The sequence below is a fragment of the Parus major genome, chromosome 4 (genome assembly GCF_001522545.3).
Source record: "Parus major isolate Abel chromosome 4, Parus_major1.1, whole genome shotgun sequence".
Taxonomy (NCBI): Eukaryota; Metazoa; Chordata; class Aves; order Passeriformes; family Paridae; genus Parus; species Parus major.
Window position 1 is genome coordinate 63188965 of NC_031771.1, and position 19778 is coordinate 63208742.

The following is a 19778-nucleotide window of genomic DNA, read 5'->3' on the forward strand; positions in this document are numbered from 1 at the left end:
TTATACTAATGGGAAATAAAATCCTTTTTAACTTTAATTTCAGACATTTCCCTCAGAAAGCTCTCTAGACGTAAGACAGTTCAGAATCCATCATCTACAGAGTCAAAGAGAAGCTTTGTTCTGCACATTGCTATTTTAAGAGGATAAAGCCCAAGATCTCAGGAGAAGTGCTGCCTGTACTTACATTTGAACACCGATCTCTTATTTGAGAGCTTTGTAACATTTCCTGAACGTGGTGATTCAACTCTTCCTCAATTTCTGAGCCTGTTGCATCTGCACATTGCTCTATAAACTAAAAGGAACAGAAGAAAAGAAATTGGCAGAGAGCTTTAGATTTATGAGACCACGAACCCCAAAAGGGACGGAGCATTACACAGTACTTGCCCTGTTCAGAATGATTTCAAGGTCATGGACAGCATGAAGCAACCCTTTCTCCAGCACCTTCAGCTGACTTAGCAGTAAGTGAACCACGGCTCGAGGACATGTCAGCATGTGGCAATTCAAACAAGATCCTCGGATGAGAAGGTATAATTTCTGGAAAGAAAAGGGGAAGGAAAGGTTATCCTGGCAGATGTACTAGCTTGCACAGTAGGCAAGTAACTACAATTGTTTGGACTTAAAGACAGTGTTACTATAATTGGGAAATTAGACTAATGGTAAATTTTAATCATATAGAATTTGCCTGAAAAAAAATTTATTTCAACCAAACCCATATGCAAAGCGTGATCTGTAGATAAATTCTCTGCAGGCTGTCTACACAACAGATACATGAAACACTTGTGGTATCTACAGCAGCTCTGGGACCAAGGCTGCTCTTTCACAGCACTGAGACTACAGCTCTCGACAGCTCACTCCATAGAGGACAATGTGGAACCCAAACCCCCACACTAGTAATGAAACATTACTGGTCTCAACCCTACAAGATCCTTCACACAATCACATTATCCTCGAGGTCTGGGAAACTATCAGTGGGTTTTATTATTTAACACAGCTCTGTGTTATTATCTAACACAGTTCTCTCACTCCAGCTGCATGCAGTCCCTGTGGCCTGAAGGCTGGGATTTACTGCTGCAGGATTTTAACCCTTGGTCAATACAATTATTCTACTTAAAGCTGGAACAAGGCTAGAAGTGGGTACCTCATCTAACTTTTGTCACTTGAAAGAGGGGTTTTGACTCTCAATTAATAGAGAGTGCAAACGGCAGCTACTGTAAATGGTGAGATCAGCACCTCAGGACAAAAATTCATCCCAGCTCAGGTTTGTTAAAAACTGGAAGAGTAGACAGCTGTTCATATGCAGTAGTTGTTTAAAGGAAATGATAATTTTTACTGTGCTGTTCACTTAATTAAAGCATCCTACAGTCAGTCACATACTTTAGGATGAATATTACCTCTTCACATGCTTGTCAATATTGAGTCAAACAATAGTTACAACAAAGAGCATATTTTTCAAAAGCTCTACTTGTATTGAACTATCATGACACAACAAAGCTTTTCTACTACATTTGCTATTATGACACTTAAAAGAGAAAACAGATCTTGGCCCTTTGACTGTTTTCAATTACTACAACTACATGACAGCTTGGGCACCACCACCCCTTTCACCCACAATAATTAAGTGCACATACATCAAAGAACAGGGGGTTGTAGACAGTCAGAGGCAGTTCTATATGGCCAAAGTGTCCGGGGCAGTTGCTGAAGTTCTGCATGCAAGTCGCACACACTTCTTTGGAGTCCGGAGGTCCCAAGGCCAAGTCGTAGAGTCCACTTACAGCCGGATTCCCCACATTATCCAGGTACTGAGGGTTTGTTATGGACTTCACACTCAGTTTCCTCAAGTTGAAAGGAAAGAGTAAAAATCAACGGCAGTAAACAGCGACACGATACGCACTTAAATGGTACAACTAGCATGGGCATTTAGTATCTGTGTGATCTTCTAAATTGCTGAAAACATCTTTCTGAGAGTGTTTTGTATGCAATGGGAATTTGTGTATCACTGATTTCATGATACAATGAGCAAAACCATTCCTATCGCAGCAAATATTTCTTTTACATCTCTAGCCACTCTGCTAAGAAATCACATAATTTTGTCAGTGTGTCCCCTCGGAGCGGTGCAAGAATTTGTGTAAAACTCGGCTGCCGCCATCCCGGCGGCTGGGCCACGGCTCAGCCGGACCACAAATCCCAGCATGCCGCCCGCCATAGCCCGCCGCAGCTCGCCGGCGCCCTGCCGCGGGGCACGCTGGGACTCGTAGTGCCCAGCAGCACCCGCACAGTTCGGGACGCGCACACATGGAGCCTCACCTGATCTCGTCGGCCGTGTACATCCCGAAGGACACCCCAACCAGCCGCCGCCACGGCACCACTTTGGGCGGCCTCATGGCGAACGAGGAACTCTTTCCCGGCCGACAGCTGGTCCCACACTCCCGCTGGAAGTGCCGCGCCGCGGGCAGCACCACGCGGTCCGGGCCGCGGGGGGGCGGGGCCAGGCGCTACCACCGCCGCGGACGGGCGGTGCCGGCCTCCCCCCCCGAGGGAGGAGTGGTGCCGTCCGCCCTCCCAGAGGGCCACGCGCGGGACCAGCATGGCGGCGCGGCGCATCGGGGCTGGCTGCTGGCAGCGGGCGCTGTGGCTGGGCCGGCGGTGCCGCCTTCCGGGCGGGCGAGAGAGCGATCGGTGAGGGATCGCCGGGAGGGAAGGGCCGGGTGGCGGCGGCGGCACCGGGGGGGAATCGACGGGCGGGCAGTGCTGGGGGTATGGGTCGTGAGGCGGGAAAGGCTGCGCAGGCGCAGTGCTCGTGTGCGGTGGCTCGGCGTGGTCAGGGCGGTGTGGCAGGAGAGAGCTCCTCTTCTGGGGCTCTTAACTGCTTTTGGGCACCTTTTCCGGGGATCTTCCCTGGCTTTCAGCGGCTCGGAGACTCCCCGGGAGAGAGTTTGAGTGTTTAAGCGATTGCTAGAGCTGAGTCTCGCGAAAAAGCAGATGAGCTTACAAAGGCTGAGGAAGCTGCGGCTGTTCAGGCTGGAGAAGAGAGTATTGCATGGAGATCCCTTAACTGTCTTCAGTATCTGAAGGGGGCCTTACCGAGAAGCCAGAGAGGGATCTTTCATTAGGAATTGTAGTGATAGGAATAACAAGGAATGATGAGTACAGATGGAAAAAGAAGTTTAGATTAGACATTGGGAAGAAATGTTTTATTGTACGGATGGTGAGACACTGTCACAGATTGCTCAGCGAAGTTGTGGATGCCTCAACTCTCAGTGTTCCAGGCCAGGTTGGATGGGGCTTGGAACAACGTGGTCTAGTGGAAGGTGTCCCTGCCCATGGCAGCAGAGGTCTTAAGGTCCCTTCCAACACCTTAACATTCCATGATTCTATGTAATGGTTTTGTTTAGGGACTGTCTCAATTGAAAAGGTCCCACTTCACTGCATAATCATTACTCATTTTTGGGATGGCAAAATCATACTTAATCAGTTTACGAGTCTTTCCAGGAGCAGCTAGAATTGTGCAGTGCCATGCTAAAGTACAGAGCTGTGACTGCACCATAACAGCCTCTTCCTCAGGGTCAAGGTCAGTGTGGAGGCACTGAAGGCCAGAGTTACAGTAAAGCTTTACTGTTAGGTTGCTTCATGAGCAAAACGAGTAAAAGTATTTTAATGTAAGCCTTAGTTTGTATTAAAAGTACTAAAATGTTCACAGTGGTTAGAAAGACTTGAAGCAGCCTCTTGAGTGAGGACAAAGCAGCTGCTTTTTGATACTCAGCACAGTGAGTCCTGTGTCTGTGTATGCCACAGCTTTGGTTTAGTGAGGAGCTTCTGCACCTCTGTAGAGACATCTGGACATCTGTAACTCACCAAGGCTGATTCACCTGTATCATTACTCTTGGGTTTTCTCCTTCTGGGAACACTACTCCTGTCCAAAGTATTTTTTTTAAAGTGCTGTTTTCAGCATGATCCCATCTGTAAAGCATAAAGTCTTTTCTGATTTATGTCCCTGATTTTCTTTCTAAGATACATGAGTTCATGAAAATGACTTTAAAAACATTATACCCCAATATTGAGTAATCACAGATTTATTTTTTTTTGTAGTATAATTTTTCACATATAACCTCTTGTCCCTTAAAATGAGGGCCTTAAGCATCAAATATAAGTTCTGTGGTAATAATTTGGAATTACTAACAGTGCAACATTGCCAGTTACTCTAATGCACTCCAGTTTCATCTAATGTTTTAGTTACTTCTGACCTGTAGTATAGAATTTCACTATTCTACTTGTGCTGTATTAATGTGACTGCCATAAATTCAAATTCCTGGTTGTTTTATAGGAGCTCTTCAAGTAGTACTGCTCTTGGGAAGACTGTGGACAATTCACAAGGTAAGTTGTCTTCAAGTTGAAGTATAAGTTGTATGGTTCCTTGCATATGTTTTTTAATCTAGCAACACAGTGTGTCAGGAGATAGGATGTAAACACCCTCTTTCCCCTCCTTGGATTTTCTTTCTCCCTGTCTTCATTGTGCATAAATTTCCTTGCTTAACTTGATTCCTTACATTATTACCAATCAGCTCTGTGTTCCAGCAGCATGAACTGAGTTGTGCAGCTCCATGAGCCTACCTTAGACTGATTTTTAAATCCTTAGTTTAGTACTTTCATCTGGATCAGCTTAACTCATCAAGTTTTGTAGAATCATAGAATTGCTTGGATTGGAAAAGATCTCTGAGTTAGTGGAGTCCAGCTCTTAACCTGGGACTGCCAAGGCACATCTAAACCACATCCCTGAGTGCAACATCAACGTGCCTTGAATCACTCCAGGGATGGTGACTCCACCACTCCCCTGTTCCAATGCTTGACAAGCCTTTCAGTGAAGAAATTTTTTCCTAATACCCAATCTAAATTTCACCTGGTGCAACTTGAGGCCTATTGCACTTGTCCTACCATTTATTACTTGGGAGGATTGACCCCACCTAGCTACAACTTAGAGGGTCAAAAGTTCCTTTGAGCATCTCTTTGTTTCTAATGACCATTTTAATATTGTTTCTCACAGTAACTCAAGAAGAAATTGTGCTTCCCCGAAGGAAAACATGGTGAGTGTTTACTTTTGGAATTCTTTCTTGGTAGAAAATCAGTCTTAGACAACTAAATGTAGTCTGTCCACCAGATTTGAAAAAGAAAGTTGAGGTTCCTGTATTCAGTGTCCCACTAGTGGTTTTCCTGCTGATTTGGAGCTCTGTGAATATTTTTAACTCTTTCTCTCTCTCTCTGCAGATTATGTTCACTGCGTTCTTGACATTTCTTTTAAAAACACAACTACTGCATTTTTAAGCATAGTTCTATTTTTTTGTAAAAGATCACATTTGCTAAAGATCTGTAAAACCAAGTTCATTTGGCTGTTTGCATGTGAATGCGTTTCTTCCAGCAAAATAAAACTCGATCACTGATAGCTGACTGAAAAAATCCTGCTTAGAAATCATACTGCTGAACAAAGCCTATTTTGTTGGGAGCACTTAAAATGGAATTGCATGACTGTACAGTAGAAACTACGTTTATGGTCAAATGGTGTCAACATGTAAACCTAAAGTAAGGCCATCTTCACCTAAACACTTTCAGTGGCCTTTCTTTGTTTGCTTGAAACAACCAAAGTGTTCAGGTTCCACAGGCACAGGAGTCCTGGGATATCTGATTTTGGTTTGTTTGTTTGTTTTTCTTGCAAAGTCATGTCTTGTAGAGTGACTTAATACATTTATCCCTCAGTGATGCTCTAGAAGCAGCATTCCAAGGAATTATTTATGTGGCTCTTCCCTGTGATATTCCTTTGATAATGAATTATGAGGGTGGGAGTAATAGCTGAAAACAGATGCTCTTGTGGTTTTCTTCAAAATCTTTTAAGTCACTGGGGTTGTTTAAGAACTGAGACCATTTTTGCATTTTCTCTTTCTTTGTGAGAAGTGTTGTTTTCCTAGTGCAGCAAAAACATTATTTCCTAGAACTGAAAATCCTTGTGGGTCAGGATAAACCTGTGCTTGTTCTCCAAACAATGTAATTAATGCAAGCATTCAAAGTCTGTAACTGAGTATTGACTGAACTCCTTTGTGTTTAGGGATAAGCTTGCAGTGCTCCAGACCTTGGCTTCTACTGTGAACAAGGTGAGTGGTTCTGTGGGTCATAGAGCTGGGTCAGGTTGTCCATTTTGTGCAATACCCTTATGCTCAGGAGGCCTTTGATTTCTGCTTTGGCCATAAATGAGAGATGGGACTTTGACATCAGGGTTTTTTTCCCTTTGACTCAGGGTGTTTTGCTGTGTCCTTAAAGCCTCATTCATGTGCTAAGAGCTGCAGTTATCAGAGAAAGCTTTGGTAAGGTTTTCACTAATATAGGGAGTAAATTCCTTCACCAGTTCAGCTTCACAATCCAGACCATCCTTCCCAATCTCAGTCCAGAAAGGCTTTAAAAAGTGCAATGAGTGTCAGTTCTTGCTGGGCAAAACCTGGAAATGCTGTTCTTAAATCCCATCTGTCTTAAATTCCGTGAATTGAATCAAAACTTGCCAAGTCCCATCAGCTTCCCAAGACTGTTAGACTTGGGGCCCTACTTGCTTTGCAGGGCACTTGCTGCTTGATATGTTATAGGAAGGACCCTTTTTTTGTCACCACATTAGCTTCTATGTGTGTGTGTAATGGAAATATTTTTTAAACTATTTCCAAACAGGCTAAGCCTTTTTGAACAAGAGGAACTTCTGTAAAATGTGCATTGGTGGGGGTTATGATGGAAGAATTCATTGTGCCATGAGGCAGTGTGTTGTGCCTGTGCACATAATGATAAGCTTTTCAATGCTGGGCTCTTCTTTCTACAGGATCCTACTGCTGCTCATTACATGTTCCAGGATGACCCTTTCCTTATGCCAAGAAATGCAGCTAATTCTGTATGTATTTCCTTTCACATCCTTGATAGCTTCCCTCCTACCTTTGTCTAGGCTGTGAATACTCTCACCTAATTGAAGCCTGGTTTTGATTTCAAAAGAAAATGAAGTAGCAGATTACTTTCACAATTTTCTCTTCTCTCTTAAATGAGAGATGTTTTTGAACTTGAGGTAGTAGTGCAGCATTTCAGATGTCTTAACTGTGTCCCTTGACTAAGTAACAAGGAAATAGAATACAATGGTATTTAAAGAATAGACATTCTTATATTGGCACAAATACCAAATGTTGTCCCTGTGATTGTAGTAAGTTGAAAATTATGCATTAGTTTAATTTGATCCCATTAAAATGTTCATTGTTAAAGAAAATTTTTCTCCTAATTTTCAGCCTTGTTATTTGTGTATTTCTCCATCTTGTTCTATCTCATTTTTTTGCAGCGTTTGTATTCATTGTCAAAGGAGTCTGGGAGAAATGCTGCAAAATACATCATAAAGAACTTTCCTCAATATTTTGACAAGACTTTTGCAGAGCCAAACATACCAGTAAGCTTTCTGCTTTTTCTTTTCATTGTATTTGTGCTTTGTCAGTGAAATCAACTTGGACTGGTCCAAAACTAAGATAAAAGGGTAATTTTTTAACTGTTTTGCAGACAGTATGAACACAGTACTGTATTTCCATTATGTTTCTGTAGCAGACATTTTTCCTTGGGAGTTCATTATCATAGCAGGTTCTTGAGATAAAAGTAAGAAAGGCAGTGTTGTTTAGATGTTGTTTCCTGGCATAAAAGTGAGGGATGAGGATGTGTATGGTCCTTTATCACCAAAAGGACTGCTGTTGTTGGACTGCAAGCAGTGTATTGAGTGAAGAGTAAGGATATCTAGAGAAGGCTTGAACTTATGACTGAGTTCCACTCTTGCTTTTAGTGCCTGATGCCTGAGAGTCTCACACCTCACACTGAAGGAGTGAGCGAGGAAGCTCTAAGGGAACGCATCCACCTCAGGATGGTGAAAGAGTCTGTGGACATGTTTGATCAGCTTCTACAGGGAGGTATGTGATCACCTGCCAGGTTCTGTGGTGGAGCTCTATGTGAATTGTGCCAAAAATACTTTAGCAGCTGGCACAGGCTATGGAGACAATTTTGTGACTCTGTTGCTCCTTTCACACCTGACTCTGGTCTGGTGAAGTAGTTCTCTGTAGTTACTGGAGAATTTTAGCCACTGCTTGTCTGACATGTCACTTTGGTGATAAGGAGAAGACTTCCTGAAGAGGAAGCAGATAAAATACTCTTGTTGGTTTTGAATGTTTTATAGAAAGTTCATCACAGCAGGCTGTATCCTAGGAGGAGTTATGAAAAGCACTAGAAATTTCAGCTCCTGTGTTGGGCTTCACAGTTCTGGCTGTCAGCTGTCACTTCCTTCTCCTTGGTCAGGAAAACTCTACCCTTTCAGTGGCTTCAGTAGAAAAACATACTCTGATTCAGTGTTAAACTTATCTCCTGTGATGAGTGGGTTTGTGGCAGTATTGGTATCACAGCAGGGTTAGGGACTTGCTAGAGAATGTCTGTGTTGGAAGAGAGCAAAGCGGGGTTCAGAGGTTCTCTGATATGGCTGCAGGGTGGTGAGCTCTTCACTTTCTCTGACTGTCACAAATTCTCATTTTCTACAGGTACCCCTGTATCTCTGGAGACCACAAACAGCCTTTTAGATTTGTTATGCTTCTATGGAGATGGTGAACCTACTCCTGAAAATGAGCAGGAAGAAAAAGAGGATTTGGAAGAACCAGAGGTATGGAAAACTTCTTGATCTCTATTTATTTCATACATAGTGGGAGTATATTAAGGTGACATCAAGATTTTTGTACTGTCTGCATGGGAGATGCCATGAGGTGGGTAAGATGCAGTCAACATTCCCAGAAGATACTTCTGTTATAAAAATCCATGACTGACCTAATAGCAACAGTAGTTTGTGTAAAGCTGTTGATATGTTCAATAACATAAACATTATTCTCAATCTATTTATTGCTTCCTGAATGTTATGATATAAATTATTCTAATATAGCCCACCAAAAAACACCTTTTGTCCATGCTGCTGAACTTGTTGTTAGCAAATCATATCATTTGATGTTAAATCTTAATTTAACACTGAGAAACTTCTTTTTGCAAAAATCTCTCCAGGTGAATGCTTCAGAGCAGAAAGCTCCAAAGAGACAATTTCAAAGAGGTTCACAGTCATCTGGCCCCAGATGGAGGTATAAAAAATGTTGCCTACATTCCCATGTTCCATGGGTTGTGCAGTTGCATTGTTGTTATAGAACAGACCTAAGTCTTTTAGCAGCCCATACTCACAGGTGTTGCTTGTCAAATAAACCTGTGTTTGCTGATCTTTTTAAGTGTTCATGGAAATCTGGGAGGTGCCACAGTTCAAGTATCACAAGTCTGATATGTGAATGTCAGTCTTTGGGGGTGCAGCCTTTATTTGTCCTGTATGTTGACTCCTTCTCCTAATAATCTTTTTATTTAGTTCTTTAACATTTATCTTGTTCATTGGTTCTAGGGAGAACAACCATGCTGAAAGGATATTCAAGATAATGCCAGAGAGGAATGCACACTCCTATTGCACAATGATCCGTGGGATGGTGAAGGTAAAGTTATTCTTCAGTGCTGGGGGATTTTTTCAGCTTATGAGATTTCACATAGTCAAAGACTGATTTGTTGTTTTGTTGTTGTTGTTTTTGCAGCATGGGGCTTATTCTAAAGCTTATGACATGTACATAGACTTGCTGAATGAAAGGCACAAGGGTGAGTGTGTCCTGGTTGTACTTTGTGGTCTCCTGAGCACTGAAAGCCCCTGTTGGGCACAGGAGTGTTTGTTCATGGCAGTGATGATTGGCGCAGGGGTACGGACCTCAGCTGGATCATGGGAGCTGAATGCAAACTGGTAATTCCAGTGCAGCTGGCTCGTGGCTGGCTCACTGGAAACAGGTTTGCATGAGACTTTGCCAGAAACTGAGCCATGCTAGAACAAACTCTTTCCTGTAGGCTATAAATTGTTATTGAAAATGGATTATCTTACATTTTCCAGCTGATGTGCACACCTTCAATGCACTGATCAGAGCAGCCCCATATCTAAAGGAGAGGTTTGTAGAAAGATGGGAATTAACCAAGGTAAGGAGGGTAGAGCAGAAGAGATGGGGAAGTGGTAAGAGTGTGGGCTCTTCTACTAATAAGGGTCTGCCTTATTAGTAAAATTTTGGAGTTGTTGAAAGACCAAAAGCAAGAATGTTGTCCCCAGATACTAATTTCTGCTGTAAAGGAAATACAGTAGTTTAAACAGAAAAGGTAACTGGAGGAGTGGCAAATGTGAAAAATCCAACCTTGCCTTTGCCAGAGTGATTAGCCTTGTGAGAACATACCTGATCCAGGAACTGCCTGGATAGAAAGTAATTGGGTAAATTACTGCTGGGAGACAAAACAAATGAACAATTTTAGATAAAAACTCTTTGAATTTTAATTCATGGTGTTGTGACATGAAATGGAATGTTGAGTTTTGACACATCAATAAGGAAAAACTTTATGTAACTATAAAATTTTTCCACTATGTTGTCCAAGGTTTATTCTGATGTAATGTAGCCTTGGGTTTAGGTCATTAAAAATTAGACAGTACTCCTTTAATAAATAATCAGTGAAAGCAGAGTTGTTCACTTGAAGGGGGTGAGAAGGCTTGGGTTGAGGAAATGTATGATAACCCACCTGAAAGCTGAACTGTGATCCTTAACATGTGCAGCACTAAGGATTTTGGGCATTTTGTTTTAAGGACTTCCTGACTCACATGGCTCAACAGAAAGTGCAACCAACTCTGCTAACTTTTAATTCCGTATTGAAGAGTCTGACAAGATGTGGTGGTGTGGGCAGAACTATGTCTTTATTGGTATTAAAGGAAATGGAAGCACTTGATATAGGTAAGAGAACCTATAGAGAGTATTTGTTATATGCAGTGATAAGATATTCCAGTGCCACCTTCAGAACAGAACAGCTAACACAGGGTTTCAGCACCACACAACACAGTGATGATTCCCTGATTCCAGGGGACGTGTACTTCACAAGCCAGCCAAGCTAGTTCAGGTCTGTAGATCTGCATGTCTACAGAAAAAAGCTTTTACTCTAGATGATGATTTTCTCTTCCAAATAAATATTGCAGAAACAGAAAATATCTGCATAATTGATTTCACATCCTGTGGGTTGTGTTTTGCCCCAGTAGCATGCTTGTTGATAGGCTAAAGATTACATTTATGAGCAGAAGGGAAACTAGCTATGAAGTATTTTTTATTTTAATTTAGAGCAGAGAAGTTTTGCTGCTCCCCCATAGAAATTGAATACCCCAAGTGGTGTTGGATATCGTCTCTCCCAGGCATGTGTACTTGAGGTCTGGTCTAGCATTAGGGTGAGCAGGCAGAGATATTAGAGTAAATTTATGCATGCTGCCTGATAGGAGGAGCAGACTGTGAATTAGAGCTGTAGCACAAAGCTCAGCCAGGAATGTTGCAGTAACTGTTTTTGCTTTCCAGAGCCCAGCCTTGCATCCTATGGTCATCTCCTCTCCGTGTATTACAAAGGCGGTACGTGCACTGTCAGCTTGGCCATGAACGTGACTTGTGTAGCAGCTGCTTTGATGCTTTCCACATGTGATGGGTGAAGGCAGTTCACATATGGATTGAAAGACAACCTTTTATGGGTGTGATCTTAGTGTTCCCTATGCTGCCTGATTCTGCTTAGGTGAAAAAAAGGGATAACCTTATACAGGGAGCAAATGCTAGAGTCACTGTGGAGGCTGGATCTGACCGCAGTGCGTGTGATTTCATACTGTGCCACTCACAGGGAAGAAATTGCACAGGGAGTTAGTTTCCTGCAACAGTTCTGTGCATTAGAGCTGTCATGGAAAACAGCTTTGTTAGAAGGCAGGAATGCAACTGGTTAAGATCCCATGGCCACAGACTTTTGGCTATAGGAAGAGAATAGGCAGAGTAGCCATAACTGCAGTCTTTGTGTTTTAAGAAACATAAAGGAATTTCTCTGGAGTCTCTCTGGGTTTGGTTATGGGGTTTGGGGGTTGGTTTGGTTTTGGTTTTCCCCTTTTTAAATTTTTGTTTGGTTATGAAATGCTTTCCTTTTTCCAGTGCAGCCTTCTAACAGATAGTCTTCCAGGCCTGTTTGATTCCTTACTAGAAGGCACTTCTATCTTTCTGAATCTGCCCTGCTGTGCTGTGGAAATCTGGCAATAGGAAGGCAAATTTTAGAGCAAATTAAATTGCAGCTGGTGTGGAGCACCATGAAAATTATTTGCAGTTCTGCTCTTCACTAAGGAGGTGCTTGGTACAACTGTGATGTGATGTTTGTCTCTTTGTCCCACAGTCGATGCTCAGTCATCAGATATCATCTCTGAGGTGTTAGATGAGGTTGAAAAGCGAAGTTTCACTGCCCAGGACCCTGATGATGGTAAGGACTTCAAGCTTGGGTGAAAAGGTACCTGTGAATGTCAGGTAGTTTTACTCAGCTAGGATAAATGCATGCAGCTTGTTTATCTCAGTCCCTTCTGATATTTCTGGAGACAAAGGGCAAATTCCAGTGGTGGGAATTGTGCTATGCATTGCTGCACTGGCTTCTGTGTGAAAGTAGGTGTGTTGCTTGTCTGAATGAGCTTTTTTAAGTCCATGTGATAAAAAAATCCTAGGGTTTATTTACAAGATCATTTTAAGGAGGAGCAGTTTCATGAGATGATGCACATCAGGTGAATGGCAGGTTTTTGTTGTTTTGTTGGTTTTTTTTGTTGTAGGTGTGGTGTGAGTTTTCCTATTTTAGTTCACCCAACTCATGCCACACCAAAGACTTCCAAGAAAGCAAAGAGCTCTGCTATATTGTCAAACTGAGCTACAGATTGAGTTTCTAATTGAATATACCTCATCCATCCTCTGGGAGGTTGGGTTAATGAGCCGTTTTATGTTTACTTGGAAGCTTGAAATTAACAGACTCTTCTTTGCTCCCTTTCAGCCAGCTTTTTTACCACCGCCATGCAAGTGGTAAGTGCCTCTTCTTTGCCATCAGAATTCCTTTGAGCCCCTTCAGCTGTTGGAGAACTGCCTGTGAGTTTACATCCTGTCATACAAGATTTAGCTTTCACTGTCTCCCATTTCATCTGTGCTCATCACCTCCTGTAACTTTCTGCCATAATTCTCCAGTTCTTTGCTTGACTCTTCCCTAATTGGTAATTTGCATGGCTGTGACATGTGCAAGTACCTCTGTGAGTATTGCGAGTTCCATTTGGTAACAGCTTTCAAATCCGACTGGTTTATTGCAGTGCTGTGATCTTAAGGATATCAAGCTTGCCTATCAGTTAAATAAGGCACTGGAGAAGGGAGACAACTGGAAATTCTTGGATGTGAATCAGTTAAATGGCTATTGGTGAGTGAAGGTTGTATTTAGCACCTTGTGTGTTGCTGTCAGCTTCAATACAAACTAGGATTCAGACACTGAACACCAGCTGGTTATTGCATGTCCAGTTTGGGAATTAGATCCTTCATAAAACCTGTGATTGTTTAGGATTTATTTTCATTTTGTGGCCTTTGAACAGAAATCCATTGTCTTGAATCATTAGTTCATCTCAACATCCATACAGCAACCATTCTGTTGTGTACCCTGGCAGCTTTGGAGGTAACACCAAATCAGTGTAATTTCTTCATGTAGGGTTGTTTACCTAGTCAGTTCGGTGGATCAAGGACCCAGGTTTGTTTTGTGAACTTGCACAAGTAACAAGGTTAATTTTCTTCAGTTCTTATATCCAATCAATATCAAATATTTGAGACAGATTCAGGTATCTTAACAATGGAGTTCTGCCAGTAATCTAGTGTCAGCATTAAGCTGTTGTAAGAAACACTGCTGCTTTTCTGATTGCATGGAGTGTTGCAATCAGTAAAATTTACTTGATCTGCAATACAGATCTGATTAGCACACCATCATTTGCTAGTACTTCTGTATGGTTTGGTTGATCCAACCATAACTGAATTAGGACATTTTTTTCTCGCTAGGTCAAAATTCTTTTCGTTGTTGTGCATGATGGAACAAATTGAGGTGGTGTTGAAGTGGTACAAAGAAATGTCATCTTCAGTAAGTGTGTACCAGGGTAAGAGCTGCAGAGCTTTTGCATAGAAAAATGGAGCAGTCATAGGTGGCTGAAATTATTCTCTTCCTCCATCAGCTTTTTTATCCAGGACCTAAAAATATATTGGACCTCCTTCAAGCACTGGATGCAGCCAACCAGTTGGAAGTGATCCCTTCAGTCTGGGAAGGTCAGTGAATGCCACATGACTTCACAGGCAGTTTATCTGACAAATGCCAGGAGCAGTGCAAAGTTTGAGCTAGTTTGGAAACTTCCCATAGCTTGGAGTAGCCATGATAAGGTGCAGTGTTTGCCTGTGGTGTCGAATCACCTAGACCCTCTGCAGATCCTTGCTTAAGATTTAATTTATCCCACCTCAAAAAAAAAAAAATAAAAAAAATACAAGTCCTTAATCCTCAGCTGATGGTGGTGGAGCATTCTGGCTCTGGGGGACTGTGGGCCTCACTGTCCAGCAGCAGTTCAGGTCCATATTCCCTCAGAGGACTGGTAATTGATGTTACAGACAGTGCTGTGTGTTGTTCCCTCCCTGTTCCATGACAGGGTCATCACCACCACCAGGTTGATCAGTGCTGGGGGACCCTGATGGCCATTATCAAGGGGAGAGTAGTTGGGCTGTCACCCAGAAATCTTGAGACCAGCAGGGAAGGGAAGAAGAAATCAGATTAGTTCATGTGTTTGGTGCACAGGATCTGATAAATGAGGGGAAAGAGGGAACTGAATGTGACCTGCTCAGTCACAGAGAATGGTTCTGCCTTGTTAAATTGTGCTGACTATAATGCTAGGATTTGGGAACAGGGGTACTGGTCACACCTACCAACAACAGATATTCTCTATATACAGATGTGAAACAGCTGGGGTTTAGCAGGAGACGAGACCTGTTGGAAGAGTTCTTATCTTTGATGAGCAGGGACCAGCACCCCAGTGAGGTAAGGAAGCTGGTAATGCCCATGAACAGCTGAGCCCCCACACAGCTGCTTGCTCACTCCTCCCCTGTGAGATGGTGGAGGGAACTGGGACAGTTAAAAGGGTAAAGCTCAAGCTCAGTTACCATTTCCCATCACAGGCAGGTGTTCAGCCATCCCTAGGAAGGCCAAGCTCCTGGAAAGCTCATGTGTAAGTTACTTGGGAAGTCAAACACCATCACTTCAATCCCCTGTTCCTCCTTTCCCCAGCTTTATGTGCTGAGCATGACACCTGTGGTCTGAAATATCCCTTGGGTCATTTAGGGTCAGCTGTCCCAGAGGTGTCTCCTCCCAACTCCTTGTACTATACACATTGTGCACCCCCAGCTCACTCCCTGGTGGTGGAGCCTTGATGCTCTTTAAGCACTGCCCAGAAAAACAAAAACACCCCTGTGTTACCAACACATTTTCCATCTTAAATATAAAACACAGCCCCGTGTAAGCCCACAGGAAGAAAGAAGAAACTGAAGAAATTTCACTCTATCCCAGCACAGAAGCTCAGTAAAGAGTAGTGATGTCTCCCAAGACTGTAGGTAAATACTGTAGCCTTGGGATCCTTGGGAACTCCAGTTCCAGTGCATCTGCCACTGCAGATTCCCAGATCCATGTGAGCTTATCCAGGCCTGCTAAACAACCCTTTGGATTCAACCTATAGAGAAACCTCAAATTAACAGAGCAGAATCCCTTCTTACCAGGGTTTGGAGAAGTAATGCAGCCCAACCATCCACGTCTCTGGGGAAGCACATGGCAGAATTCAGGGATTTTGCCAAGGATTTCATTGCAGTAGTTGCTTTCTCAAACTGAAGGGTATTGAAGGATGTCCCTGCAAAGCCACCTTAGAGCTTGCCTAGTGGGGACAGCCATCCTTAGAAGAGACAGATTTATCTCCTGGGGTAACAACTATTAATTTACAAATTTCTATCACGTACAGAGCAAACCTGTAGGAGCTGCAGGAGAAATCGCACTGAAAAGCTTCTGTTAATTTCAGAGGTTTTGGTATTAATAGCACAATGTTTTCACAGATTCAGCTGGCATTTGCCAAGTGTGCTGAAGAAATCAAAGCTGTTCATGAGCCTGCTGGGCCAGCACAGGTCCCATTGGAGTGGACAGGGAGTGCTCTGGGCCATGTTGTGGTGCTGTTTTCCAGGGCTGGGAGGATCCAGGATGCCTGGTACGTGTGGGCTCTCTGAGCTTGCTGCCACTGCAGCTCAAGGCTTAGTTACAAAAACCAAAAGCTAATAACCAATGACTGATGCCTTGGAATGCCACTGCAGACAAAGGGAGGGGATAAAGCCTGCAGGGAATGTGTTGGGTTTTTTTCTTTGTTTTTGTTCCTTCTTAGCACCAAATTACAGTTGTCTGTCTTAAAAATGGTTTAGAAACTAATGTAGTATCAGGTGTAGAGCTTTGTACAGCTGCTTATGGCAAGGTGTGGTCTGACAATCACTTCCCTGAGTGCTGCTGAGTGCCCACAACTCACCATTTTCTGATTTTTAGAACTATTTGGAATTCAAACTGATAAAGAGATTAATTAGTTTAATTAAATTTTTAATTAGCAGCAGCCCAAATTAAAACTGTAAATAGGCTATTTTTAGAACTCTAATATCTAGAATGTACTGTCCTACATGGTCTGAACTTCAAATACAGGTTAAAATATCTAGCCTCTAATTTAAGGTTCTGAGCTGTTTTCTGTTAAATACAGATGTTCCATGTACAGTGATTGATTTGAAACAAACAAGTATCAACAAAGGAGTATTTTAAAATACTAAAAATATGTTGTGGTTTAAGGAAAATTGCCACCAGCTACACTTACATTTTCCACAGAGTTTAAGATACTTTGTGTTAAACTAATCAGTGCAGTTAGCTGGTACAGATGGAATTTGCAAGGATACAGCATGGCATCCATGGGAAAGATTGTTTCATGAATTTGTGCTTTCCTGTGTGTCGGTGGAGGCTCAACCAAGAGGTTGAGTATCCGTTTGTTCCTGTTATGTGGGATTTTGAAATTATTATTTTCTTTTCTTTTGAATAGGAACATGATGGAGCATTTCCAGAAAATCAATCGGATTCCCACGTAAGTATTTTTAGGTTCTTCAGTTACTGAGTCTCCCCTTTGGCTGAGATCCTGAATTTCTGTTACAGGATGAAAGAATAGCTTGGGATGGAAGGGACTTTTAAAGGTCAGGTAGTCCAACCTTCATTTGTAACTGATAGTAGTGGTCCATTTACTTCCAGAACATGAATGTGTGTCTGTCCCTGTAAGCATGGCTGTTTGTTTATCCAGTGGAAATATTCCAAGAGCTTTCTGTCCCAAAACACATTGAAAGTGCAGAGTGGGAGGGCATGAAGTGGTTGGTCTCCGAAGCTCTGAGCCATGAAGAGCAGTGCCACTGATGAACTCAGCAGTGCAAATCAGCCTGAGCAGGACTCACAAACATCTGGTTTCCACGTGTCACAAATATTCCAGCATGCTCTTAACCAAGCATGGATGTTTCAGAGGTGCCTGGATTTCTACAGACAAGTTTCTCAAGTCAAATGCTACATCTTAGGTCGTTCCCTGTTAGGCTACACCAGCTTGCTTGTCTCAGGATTGTGGAGGATGGAACTGTTTGAAGTAGAACTTTTCAGGAGTAGCAATGGGTTTTGTTTGGGTGTGGGTTTTTTTAAAATAAAGTTGGAGCTTGCCCCAGTGAACACCATGAAGGTGTGTGGTACCAAAGGCTGCACACCTAGTGCCATTCAGTGCCTGCTCTCTTTTGCTGGGACAGGAGTTGCCAAACTTACCACATAGCCTTCCCTCTGAACCAGAGCTGAATTTCCTGGCAGGAGCAGAGATGGACTGGTAGATCTGAAAATATCACCTTCCTCTCTAAAGTACAGGCTATAAATTAATGGGCACCTCTCCTGTGACCCTGAGAACAGTCACCATTTGCCTTTGCCTTTGCAGTGACAAAGTGATGGATGAGTTCTTGAACTGTGCTAAGCAAACCAATTGCCCAGATGAGGCAATAAAGATGGTAAAGCTGGCAGCATCCCTTGGGCTTCTTTCATCTCAAAGGCTGAAAAGCAGAACTGAGGAGGAATTTGAACTCTCTGAAACACAGAAGTAAGTTGGAATATTTCATGTTACTGTTGAAGTGGTACAGTAGCCAGGGTCTTGGAGGGGCAGTGCATTTGTTAAGGCTTCTCTGACAAGGGAGCAGACAATTGGCTTCAGAATGATGTGCTGGTGTGCTGACTCCAGGACTGAAATGGCCCTTAAGTTTTTGGTTCCATGCTGTATCCATCCCACATAGGCGGGAAGGGAATTTTCCATGGTGGGGTTAGCCTTATCCACTGCTCAGTCCTGCTATCACCTTTCTTTCCCAGAATGTTTTCCTAGCTGGCTCTGGCTGCCTGAAGACACTGCTGCAGCCCAGCAAAAGCAGGGGGGTGGTACAGGATGGCCCTGCATGTGACTGCCAGGTTCTGAGGCTTGTGGCCACCTCTCACAGCACTGCTCCAGCCCAGCCCAGACGATCCTCAGATGGTGGTTGGGCTTGAGGGACCACAGTTTGGAGCCAGATGTGCTCCAAGGGAATAAATACAAGCCCAGCACCCCTGACAGCCAGCTCACCACTTTGAGGGGAACTGGCTTTTCCAAGAGGATGTGCTTCCACCAAATGCTGGGTGCACTTGTCCTTTGAAGACAGTAGGCATTAGAGAGCCCATAACGTTCTCTGTGTTTGCCATGCGTTTCGGGATCTCTTTTCAAGCAGAAGCCACAAGAGGTGACTGATGACTGATCTGTTTGACACCACAGGAAGGCACTGGAGAGTATCAAGTGGGATGGTGACAGCAGTGACAGTGACAGCAGTGACAGTGACAGTAGTGACAGCGAGCGTGAGTAGCTGTCCCTCTTGGGAAAATGGGGAACAACCATTGCCCTGACACCGGGAGGCTCTGGAGGAGTGGAATTACTGAAGGAATGGCTTCTGGGAGGTGATGCAGCACTGATGAACACTCGGAGTGTTCTGATACAAGACGTGCTTGGCAAGATACCCTCCTTGTGTGCCAGCTGGAAGCTGTTAAATCTTGGTGAGGTAGAACACAGTGTGGGCTACCCTGGGTCTCCTCCCCAGCACCCCTGCAAGAGCTGGCTCCTGTAAACAGCATCACTGAGAGTGGAAGGCTGCAGGGAGAGGGGTGCTGTGTACCCTGGAGGCTGGCACAAGACTTCCACAGCTTGAGCAAGACTTCTTGTGGGCCTCCTGTCACTTGACCCTGCACCAGATATAATTCCTTTCCATCTAAATCTGCTGAACTATTTAAATATTGAGTTTACTCTGTATATAAACACTGAAGTAATGCAATACCCAGCACCCGTGGTGTTATTCCTCATCCTTTTGGTGTTTTGGGACAGGCGTTGGGAGTGTACATGTTAAACTACACTTTGTACAGCTGGAGACTGTGTAATAAATGGCTGACATAAAAGCTGTCTGTATTCTGATAATCCTTGAACGAAAACTGTGGTTGAATCAGTTTACCTTTGATAGAAATACCTGATGTTCTAGAACTACAGCAGAGCAGCTCTGACAAGAAACAGAATGTGCTCTGACACCAGTTTTGTACATATCCTGTACTCAAAGATGGGTTCATTTTTTTAATGCTGTACAAATTAAGAAATCACAGCAGTGAATTCTTGCTTTCTTGCTCCTTGAAAGAAGGAGGTTAGAATTTCAACTCTTCCGGTCACGGAG

General features: G+C 43.2%; 2 protein-coding genes and 1 non-coding gene across 5 annotated transcripts in view; 2 read left to right on the plus strand and 1 right to left on the minus strand.

Annotated features, from left to right (window-relative positions):
- POLR1A (RNA polymerase I subunit A) overlaps positions 1–2486 on the minus strand; it is a 29416-nt gene extending 26930 nt beyond the window's left edge. The window contains exons 1-4 of the mRNA XM_015625677.3: positions 2305–2486; positions 1629–1833; positions 385–534; positions 185–292 (exon numbers count right to left, since the gene is read on the minus strand). Of these exons, the coding sequence (XP_015481163.1) occupies positions 185–292; positions 385–534; positions 1629–1833; positions 2305–2381 (540 nt within the window). The 5' untranslated portion in view covers positions 2382–2486. The remainder of the gene's footprint in view (positions 1–184; positions 293–384; positions 535–1628; positions 1834–2304) is intronic.
- A 77-nt stretch (positions 2487–2563) lies between these two features.
- PTCD3 (pentatricopeptide repeat domain 3) lies at positions 2564–19516 on the plus strand. 3 transcript variants are annotated; one of them, XM_015624236.3, is made up of 24 exons: positions 2564–2676; positions 4322–4371; positions 5039–5078; positions 6092–6137; positions 6845–6913; positions 7346–7450; positions 7832–7955; positions 8574–8692; positions 9082–9155; positions 9461–9548; positions 9645–9705; positions 9989–10071; positions 10721–10865; positions 11472–11522; positions 12316–12399; positions 12952–12980; positions 13259–13362; positions 13986–14064; positions 14156–14246; positions 14918–15003; positions 16062–16210; positions 17072–17113; positions 17987–18145; positions 18842–19516. In XM_015624236.3, exons 1-24 carry the CDS (start codon positions 2585–2587, stop codon positions 18927–18929), a joined length of 2058 nt encoding a protein of 685 aa, XP_015479722.1. In that variant the 5' UTR covers positions 2564–2584; the 3' UTR covers positions 18930–19516. The 3 variants fall into 3 exon arrangements, with proteins under 3 accessions (XP_015479722.1, XP_033369675.1, XP_015479723.1); XM_015624237.2 differs by lacking the exons at positions 2564–2676; positions 4322–4371; positions 5039–5078 and adding an exon at positions 6281–6347; XM_033513784.1 differs by lacking the exons at positions 9989–10071; positions 10721–10865; positions 11472–11522.
- Positions 9780–9921, plus strand: LOC117244334. The gene has a single exon (XR_004497208.1). It is a non-coding gene; the product is annotated as a small nucleolar RNA SNORD94 (small nucleolar RNA).
- Positions 19517–19778: the final 262 nt, after the last annotated feature.